This window comes from Myotis brandtii, unplaced genomic scaffold (genome assembly GCF_000412655.1).
Source record: "Myotis brandtii unplaced genomic scaffold, ASM41265v1 scaffold332, whole genome shotgun sequence".
Lineage (NCBI taxonomy): Eukaryota > Metazoa > Chordata > Mammalia > Chiroptera > Vespertilionidae > Myotis > Myotis brandtii.
In genome coordinates, this window is record NW_005362797.1 from 2430710 (window position 1) to 2440741 (window position 10032).

General features: G+C 42.5%; 1 protein-coding gene across 1 annotated transcript in view; it reads right to left on the reverse strand.

The window, feature by feature from the left end:
* Positions 1-10032, reverse strand: part of RPS6KA5 (ribosomal protein S6 kinase, 90kDa, polypeptide 5) — a 113336-nt gene that overhangs the window by 19353 nt on the left and 83951 nt on the right. The window contains exons 8-11 of the mRNA XM_005871193.2: positions 6021-6171; positions 2943-3104; positions 786-911; positions 258-391 (exon numbers count right to left, since the gene is read on the reverse strand). Coding sequence (XP_005871255.1) covers positions 258-391; positions 786-911; positions 2943-3104; positions 6021-6171 — 573 coding nt within the window. The remainder of the gene's footprint in view (positions 1-257; positions 392-785; positions 912-2942; positions 3105-6020; positions 6172-10032) is intronic.

Sequence of the window (10032 nt, forward strand, 5' to 3'; positions counted from 1 at the left end):
GATCAGGTTGGCAGGCAGAAGCGGTTAGGGGCAATCAGGCAGGCAGGCAGGCAGGCAGGCGAGTGGCTGGGAGCCAGCAGTCCTGGATTGTGAGAGGGATGTCCGACTGCTGGTTTAGTTGGCAGTCAGACATCCCCCGAGGGGTCCTAGATTGGAGAGGGTGCGGGCTAGGCTGAGGGACAACCCCCCCAGTGCACGAATTTCGTGCACCAGGCCTCTAGTGAATACATAAGAGAAACTGCCAGAAATGGTCATACCTTTTGCTGATTATTTTGACTGCAAATGCTTGGTTACTTTTTTTGTGTATGCACTTTCGACAAATTGAAAAACTTCCTTCTCCCAATGGCTTGTCTTTCAGATCTAGGTCATAGTGCTGATAGAATGGAGAGTCCTGATAGGAGACCAACATCATTTAACTTAAGAAAATATCAGTAACACACACGGGGTAAATAAAACTGCAAAGTAATAGGACATTATTAATGTTAATAAATGTAAACGGAATACATGCGTGGATCATCTTCTAAAATTCATCTTACTTTAGCTCATTTCTATGTTCATCTGTATCATTGATTTAAGTCACATAATTTTTGATCATTGTAAAAAGGAGCTCATTCACACTGATGTTAATAATTCTCTAGGGCAAATGATGCTATTCCATTTATTCATTTCTTAAAACCGCATCTTGGTCGAATGGTAAGTCTATTAAGTTTACTGGGCCTGAGAATGTTAATCAGTATTAGTATCTAAACCATAAATATGTTATTTAATTAACCACATCTATATACCTTGATCATTGCACTCCTGGCAACATTTGTCGCCCCAGGACGTTCCACTCCTGTGTGACACTGAAGAGGATCTACAACAGCTGCGTTGGGCTTGAAGAGAATAGAAGGAGCAACGAAGGAATAGCCCTAAAAGACAAAAGCAAAGGTGAGAATACAGATTTGCAATTTTCCAGTTTAGCATAGACTAGACTGTAATAATTTTTTCTTAAGTTAAGAAAAAATAATAAAAAACACTCAAATATTCGGTAAGATAATTCTAATTTTATTGTATTTGTAATCTAAAATGCAAGATTATTTCAAATTAATAGAAAAATGCTTTCCAGAAGGAGATAATGCCATCTTCTGGTAGAACTAAACCAATTCAAAATTAAAGGCAGAAAAATACCTCTTCTCAAAAAAAAAAAAAGAAAAGAAAAGAAAAATACCTCTTCTCTATTTCACACCAAAAATCTGACTCATAGGTGTAATTCTTTTGCATTTCTGATAAAAGTTTATTTATAAACACAACTAACTTCTCAAAAAAGGTCGAGTTAAGGTATTAAGCAAGTGGTCCAAGTGCCACTGTTTTCCAAACTAGAAAAAAAACAAGTTACATTCCAGTTGGTTTCTAAGTCAGCAATTTTTTGACTCATTCTATTTCCTTAGACTTATTAAATTTAAAATTAAGTTTTAGAAAAGGAATAAAATCAAGTGGTAGAATGATGTCCTGAACCAAAAGTGACATAATGATGGATGATTAATCTGTTCAGGCTAGAACATTCACTAGTTCAATGAACATTTTCTAAACACCTACCATGTGCCCAGCCAAGTGCTAGACCAGGGGTCCTCAAACTACGGCCTGCGGGCCACATGCAAATACAAATATTGTATTTGTTCCCGTTTTGTTTTTTCACTTCAAAATAAGATATGTGCAGTGTGCATAGGAATTTGTTCATAGTTTTTTTTAAACTATAGTCCGGCCCTCCAACGGTCTGAGGGACAGTGAACTGGCCCCCTGTTTAAAAAGTTTGAGAACCCCTGTGCTAGACATTAGTGTCATGAATGTTCAGAGACATGGTCTGGATGGCCAGGTGCAGTCATACTTATTTGTGGAAGTCAAAAGAGGGAAGCTATGATGCCACTTAATAGAATATTTCATCTTAAGTCTGAGAAAGATTCTTTTCGCAATATAAAATCCTTTCTAAACATTTTTTGAGCAGTTAAGATTATTCACTGAAGACAAAGAATCAGATAACATTATTTATGAACTAAAGAATCCTATATAATAAAAGGCTAATATGCAAATAGACTGAATGGCAGAACAACCAAAAAACTGGTCGCTGTGATGTGCGCTCACCACCAGGGGGGGTGTGCAGAACATGGCGGGCGTTGGCTGTGGCAGGATGGTGAAGCAGGTGAGTGGGGGCACCAGACCAAGGTGGGACGCCAGTTGCTGTCATCGGGGCGAGCCTCTGGTGGTTACTGAAAATTCTTTGCTCCCATGCACCGCCCAGTGCTCGCACCTGCTGCCTGTGCCAGCCCTGCTTGTACCCGCTGCTGGTGCCCAGTACCAGTCCCGATCACTCAGCGCCATCAGTGGGTGTGAGCACCTGCTGCCGGCCCTGATTGTCACTGAGGGTTTCTTCACCTCCCCCTGCTCCTGAGGGGTGATCGGGGCAGCAGCTGCTGCTCACACCAGCTGCTGGCGCTGGCCCCAATTATTCCACGCTGTCAGCGGTTGCGAGTGGGGCCAGCGCCCATCAGCACATGGGAGCAGCAGCAGCAGGAGCAGGGCTGCCAGGAGACAGGGGACCAGGGGCCGTGATGGGAGGGGCCAGGCGGGGGTGTGGAGGGCTGGCCAAGACCCGCCCCTGTGCCTACTGCAGCCTCAGGGTCCACAGTTCCTTTCAAGGTGCACAAAGTCGTGCACTGGGCCCCTAGTGTTTTATATAAGTAGGGATAAAATAAAGTAGTATTATGCTTTCTATAAAAGAGCCTGAACTGAAATAAAATTTCAGGGATAAAAATCAAGTTTTTCTATCAAAAATAAGCACATAAACAATGTTTGCTATTTAACAAACCATAAGCTTTAGTTAACAATGTTTAAATCTCTGTATTTAAAATTTTTGAAGATTCAAAGCATGCCTGGCCAACGCACATGCACAGCCTGGAGCTCACCTGAAACAGCCTCTCAGAGTTCTGGGGCAGCGCTGCCGGGGAGTAGGTGGGATCCATTTCTGTGAACTCTTCTGCAAAGTTACTCACATCTAATTCATCTCGGATGACTGGCTTAAATGGTGCGGGCACTTTTTTGGCAGCTAAATCATCCCAATTTATTTTCTAAAACAGAGGAAGAAAGTTAGTACAAAATAGAAATCAGCAAAGCTGAAATATATTTTCTAAGAATAACAAAGCCGGATTAGGATTTTAATTGATCATAGAAAGAGGCATATATTTCAAATTAATGATTAAATATATATATTTATAAGTATTTTCTGATGGCAGCTTAGCAGAGCCTGACATGGAGTCTCATCATGTCCTCTAGGGGGCACCAGGGCACCCTAGTTTACCCTTAGGGACAACAGAAAAGTAACTTTTGTTCTGAGCCTCCAGGGAAAGGTTAAGCCAAAACAAAACAAAACAAAGCAAAATAAAACAAACTCTAATGAAGGGCTTTACGATGCCCGGTGACTATGGCTATGAAGTCTAAAGGCACATGCCTATTCTCTAGAGGCAGTGTTACTTAGCTTTCCTCCTGGTCACCTGGACAGATCAGAAAATAAACTCAGCACAAGGCATGTATTTACTTACATCTATAAGCTTAAATGATACTACCGTATTGATGAATCACTCTTTCTCATTCCACTGTATTCATGCCTCTTAAACACTGCCTCTTCTCTTCCCATGGGATAATCCAAGCCCCCTGTCCACACATAGCAGACACTCACTGTCTGATAAATTGCTGCTTTATATTACTCAAATGCAACCCTCTGCTCTTTTTTTTTTTTATGCTCCTTTTGTCACTTAACACAACATCAGATAATGCTTTACGGAACTGCGCCCTACAGATATCCTATTCAGCTATGTCTTCAAGTCTAAGATGTCATCATTGATAGTAAGATATTACATTATGCACCATTAAGAAAGAAAAAGCAGCCCTAGCTGGTTTTGCTCAGCGGATGGAGTGTTGGCCTGGGAACTGAAGGGTCCCAGGTTCGATTCCGGTCAAGGGCACATGCCCAGGTTGCAGGCTCAGTGCAGCGGATTGGTGATTCTCTCTCATCATTGATGTTTCTATCTCTCTTTCTCTCTGAAATCCCCCTTCCTCTCTGAAATCAATAAAAGTATATTTTAAAAATAAAAAAAAAGCATTACCAATTAGAACAGTGAGATGTTGTCCACTGAAAGATGTATACTGATTTCAGAGAGGGTAAAATGTGAAACCTGCATTTCTAGGTTGGTGACATTGTGTAAGTTCAATCAACTAACATAAAATGTTTTTATTATGCCCTCTTGTGGAGGCAATGGAGATAAAATCATTAAGTTGCTCGAATTTTTCAGCTGGAATGGTTTTAGAGATCATTTAATTTATCTCCTTTATTTGATCCAGATGGGAATTGAGCCTGGGAATAAGAATTAACCATTTCACTTAAACATTAGCTGGTGGAAGCGTCAGGATTTGAACACAGTCTCTTGACTTCCTACTAGTGTTCTTTCCTCTGTGGCTGTACCATTTTCCATTTTATGATTTGTGCTTGGCTACTGTACATACATTAGGAGAAACTTCTAGAGTAAGGAGGTAATTTAAAGAAATATGTTGTTAGCAGGAGAATGTTTATTATATAGAAAATTGAATGCTATTATAACCCTTTCCACCTCTACTCCATTTAGGTCTTTAAAGTAGAATTCTGGTTTTTCCTTAAGTCTCCTTATCATTTAAAAGGTCAAGGCAATTAAATAACCTAAAATTACTATTCCAAGCTAGAGAGAAAAGAATTTTCTCTAATATGAAGGATATGTTGTAATATTCACAAATACAGGGAATCGTGGAGAGAAAAATTCTAGGAAAATCTGATTGGAGATATTTTGTTTGAATACTTTTTTGAATTTTATCATTAATTTTTGAGCCAAACTTCTGAACAAGATATATGAAATCGTTTGTTCAAATGTTAACTTTCCTATGCCACATGCATCTATGAAATGTGCATACTGAGAAATTAATTTTATTCTAAATGTATTTGCTGCTATGTATGGAGACTGAAATAACTGCGTTTTTTGAGCACAGAAGTAGAGATACTTCTTACTCTCAATCACTATTTGTTCTTCCATATTTAAAAACAATAAATAATGTGAAAGCTTACTCTACAGCAGAGTTTTTTTCTTTGCACTGGTAGCTATTTTCGTTTGTTTTGGTGCTAATAATGTAAAAGTTCAGTTTGCAGAATAAAAATAAAACTTGGATGTCCCTTTAGATCAGAAATATTTAGGTTATGCTTGTTGATATGATGAAATTATTTAAAAGCCAGAAGCTCGAGGTATTAGAAATCAAGGTCAGAGTATCCCAAGTTGACCATTTAGACTGAAATAATTGAAACAGCCAACTCAGTCAATTCAACTTTTCCCCCCAGTTATCTAACATTTTGGGGGGTTTTTTTGGGACAAAATTGAGCAAACTGAGTTGAGCAGCTGTATTGGTATCCTGTGGTGTGGTCTCATTAGGCATCTTTAGAATAGAAAAAGCACTTTCTCAAGTACAAAGAAAATAAATGAGTGATTCTCTATGTGTTACAGACATGTCACTAAGAAATAGGGAGATTTCTGAATTCTCTGAGATTTCTCCTGGGAAAAGAAGAGATAAAATCACTATCTAAAAGGTACAACACAGGGATCATGAACTGAGAGAGAAGCAAAACATATAATAAAAGTCTCCTTAGTTCATATGCCTAAATCTTGTGATCATAAATGGAAGCTAATACTCAGAAACTCTAACCAATTAGTATGTAAAGAATCAAATGTTACTATGATCCCCCCCCCACCACCACCACCTCCTGCTTCATTTAGGGAGAAAGAGACCACTAGGTCTCTACCAGTCGAATTTTGATCCTTCCTAAAGGGTCCCTGTCACTTAAAAAAAAAAAAGTGCCATGTACATGAAAATAGGGAGAAAACAACTCAAAAGAGACCATGTTCACTCATTTCACCAAGAATGTTGAACAGTGAAATCAGCAGAGCATAGATCTGCTCAATAACTTTCACCTGAAAAAAGAGATGCTCTTTGATTTCATCTGCATCACGCGGACCACATCCCAATCTTTTCTTAGGATCTTTCATCAGAAGACGCTGAATTAAGTCTTTAGCTAAAGCACTCATATCTTGGGGGTACGGAGGCTCACTTTTTAATATTCTCCTGTAGGCAGATAAAACGTGTGGTTAAAACAATCAGAGAACGAAGCGATAGTGACAGTATTCTTAGCAAAACCAAGAAGAGCACAATGCACTTGGAAATTGAACAAATGTGAAAAACATACACAAGGATATTTAAAATATGAAATCAAATTTCTGAAACTTAAATAAGCAGAAACAAAAAGGATTGGATCCTTTTTCAATATAAATCAATCCTAACACGAAGCCACCACCCAAATATTTAATTGGGAAGAAAGGAAAAGGAAAGCTTGGGGCCAGACAAGACCACCTACCTATGGACTAAACCCCACGATGAAAGATTTCACAATGGAAGCAACTCTTAATAAATTCAGGGAAGTGAGTTCAGTATCCAGATTTGAAAGGACAAACGAAACCCCAAACCATACCCGCCTTGCTTGTCTTTCCCTGCATGCCAGCAAACAGAAGGGGCCAGCGGGAGTGCAGTGGGAAGGAAGACTGAGGCGGGGAGTCAGACCACCTGGATGTGGCTCTGCTCTTGAAATCTGAACAGCCCGGGCTTCTGCTTCACTTCCTACCACAATGAAACAGACAGGCAAGCTCTGGAAGGCAAGTGCCACTCAAGGGCAGAGTCAAGGCTGCTCCTTATTATGGGAAGTAAAAAATGAAGATAATCCAGCCCCTTGATGAAATATCTGAATTTATTCTAAGGTCACAGAAGAGATCAATCCAATCCAAATAAATGTACTTTTGCCCCCCTGAAAAGCCAGATCAATAATTTCATGAGAAAGAAAAAGTGGAAGGGACATAGAAATTAAGAAGCTTAACACAATCATGGAGCTACACAGTTACTCCATTATGTGGGTTTACAAAAATGCCCCCTGTTGTGCATTAAAATATGAGTAAGTTATGGGTCAAAACAGATAAGTTTATAAGACAGTACAGTGTGGTAAGAACACGGACTTTACAGCCAGACTGAGTTCACTCTCAAAGTTAAACAAGTTCTGCTGCTTACTGGCTGTGTGACCTTGAGGCAGTTCATCTCTTTGTATCTAGATTTCTATCAACTGTAAAATGGGGATAACAACATTATCTACCTGAAATGGGTATTACGGCGTTTAAATGAGCTAAGATAGGATGCACAGCACAAAGCACAGCAAATGCTTGATAAAATGAGCTACTGCTATCCTATATAATAAAAGCCTAATATGCTATGTGCCCAGTTGTCTGGTCAGTCATTCAACCAATCAAAGCATAGTATACTAATGACATGGGAAGGCTGCTCAACTGCTCGCTATGAGGTGCACTGACCACCAGGGGGCAGTCAACCAGTTGACCAATCGCTATGACGTGCACTGACCATAGGGGGCAGGTGCTACAACTGGTAAGTGAGCTTGCTGCTGGGGTCCAGCTGATTGGGACTGAGCAAGACAGGCCGGACACGCCCTGGAGCCCTCCTACAGTCCCTCCCCAGCCCCTATCGTGCACCGGTGGTGGGGTGCCTCGGCCTGGCCTGTGCCCTCTTGCAATCCAGAACCCCTTGGGGGATGTCGGAGAGCCAGTTTCCGCCTGATCCTGCAGGCCAGGTCGAGGGACCCCACTGGTGCATGAATATGTGCACCGGGCCTCTAGTACTTCCATAAGTGGAGACTGTAGCAGGTAGCCCCTGAGAATCTGTAAAACAACAGTGGAACTGTAAATTTTTACTAAAAACTCCAGCAGTGCTGTTCATTGCAAAGCTACTTCAATTTCTAGCACTCCATCTGGAGAATGTAGGGGATGACGGTAGAACAAGTGAAAAGATGAGCAGCGCCCTCTTTTCATCTCAATTCTTTACATTCTTCCATTGCTCACTGCTCGGCAGGATTTTCAGCATCAGAGACAATCCTCCCCTCAGATCAGGCGCCCGCATGTCTGACAGAGAAACCGGGAGCCCTGTCCTCAGGGAAAAACAAGCACTGCCTTTTCCATTTCCCCACCTTGAATGTGCCTCTGCTCCGCAGGCAGGAATGTGCTGTGCAAGAGGATCAGAATAAAGACACATGGCTGCAGGCATTCTTTTCTGAGCCCTGGACTGACATCCTCTGAGGTTCTGACTCTAGACCAGGGGTGGGCAAACTTTTGGACTCGAGGGCCACAATGGGTTCTTAAACTGGACCGGAGGGCCGGAACAAAAGCATGGATGGAGTGTTTGTGTGAACTAATATAAATTCAAAGTAAACATCATTACATAAAAGGGTACGGTCTTTTTTTTTTTTAGTTTTATTCATTTCAAACGGGCCGGATCCAGCCCGCGGGCTGTAGTTTGCCCACGGCTGCTCTAGACTATTACTTCCCCAACCCCAGTCATCTGCCGTTGACTGCAAGCCGACTCCGTGCTGGTCACTGGGGAAAGAAGTGGTCAGTCATGTGGACCCACGGTGGGTTCAGCCACAAAAGGAGGGGCTCTGAGAGAGCAGTGAGCGCCTGAAAACAGGGATGGCCCACCGAGATGCCAGAACTGGAGGGGGAGCAGAAGACCTGTGTACACCCAGGGCACACAGAACGCATACAACCAGGGTGGGTGGCAGGTGCAGGGAACTAGAGTTCTAGATTCGGACGAGGCAGGGATCAGGTCGGGAAGAAACTGAGCGGAAATCTGAAGGAATTCCCGTCGAAAACATGCTGATGAGGGAACATGGAGAACAGTATGGTAGCCCCAAATCCTCACCTTTCCCAAGTGAAAGTAATATGGCCAGAACTAGCAGCAGTAGAGCCTCGCAGACGATGAGGCACCACCACCCCAGCTCGGAGCAGTGAGAGCAGGAGCCACGCAAGAGACTCCTCCTCGATGTGGCAGTAAATAGAGTGGCCCAGGGTCTCCTTAGCAGGTGCAGAGGGCTGACGCCTGTTCCTGGTAGGACACTCATGCCAGGAAGAGAAGCAGAAATTGGGGTGGGGCAGGAGAGAGAGAGAGCTCCTAGCAGGCTTAAACCTTTTCTCCTAGGAAGATGACCTTGGGTTTACCTTCTTACACAGTTTCCTTGAAATGGATGAATCACATCAATGTGAAATGTCAGCCATGCCTGGTTATTGTGAAATAACCCGAGAGGTGACCTGCACATGGCCGGAGAGGTGGGGGCAGGCACGTAAGCCCTGAAGGTTGTCTGGCCCAGGGCTGTTAAAATACTTCCAGCAAACTGTGTGTTATCTCTTATCCCCAAGGGTGTCCGTGTGGGGGCTTGGCAGCTGCGCTCATGGGAGCTGTACGATGCCATTTCCGTGTTGAGCTTCCCATGCTGGGGTGGTCCACACCCACCGACTTGATCTCATCGCTAATGGCCGAGTGTGCCTTTCTGGGCTGGGAAACCAGGCCGAGGCGGTAGGCAGGACCCTGACGAAGCCGTGTTTGATGCTGTCATGCTGATTCACTCTGCTTCCCCACCTGTGTCCTGCTAGAAAGCTAAGTCAAATTTCTGCCCTGTGTTTCATTCAGGTCTCTAAACCCTCCACCGTCCTGGAGAGTGCTTCAGAGGACAAATGAATAATACAGTATGATCCAGCTCTACCCCACATGCAAGTGAAGCAGACATAAACAGATCGAAAGGATGATGAAAGAAAACAAGAAAAAGAAGGCTGAAGAATATGAGTACCAAGGGAGGGTCGTTTCACTCTAGTCTCCAGCGACCACAATTGGTTCGTGTGGAATAATGTGTAGATGAATAGCTACTGTGACACACATTAATAGATTTGGGAGTAACCAGCAAAAAACCAACAAAAAAACCCTGGGAACACAGATGTTGCTATTGGGTACATAATACCTAAAATGAGGAAGAAAAGAAAAAATTGAACAGTACATTGGGAATCAAGAAGGCTTCTTAAAATATGCCAATAAAGGATTTGATCA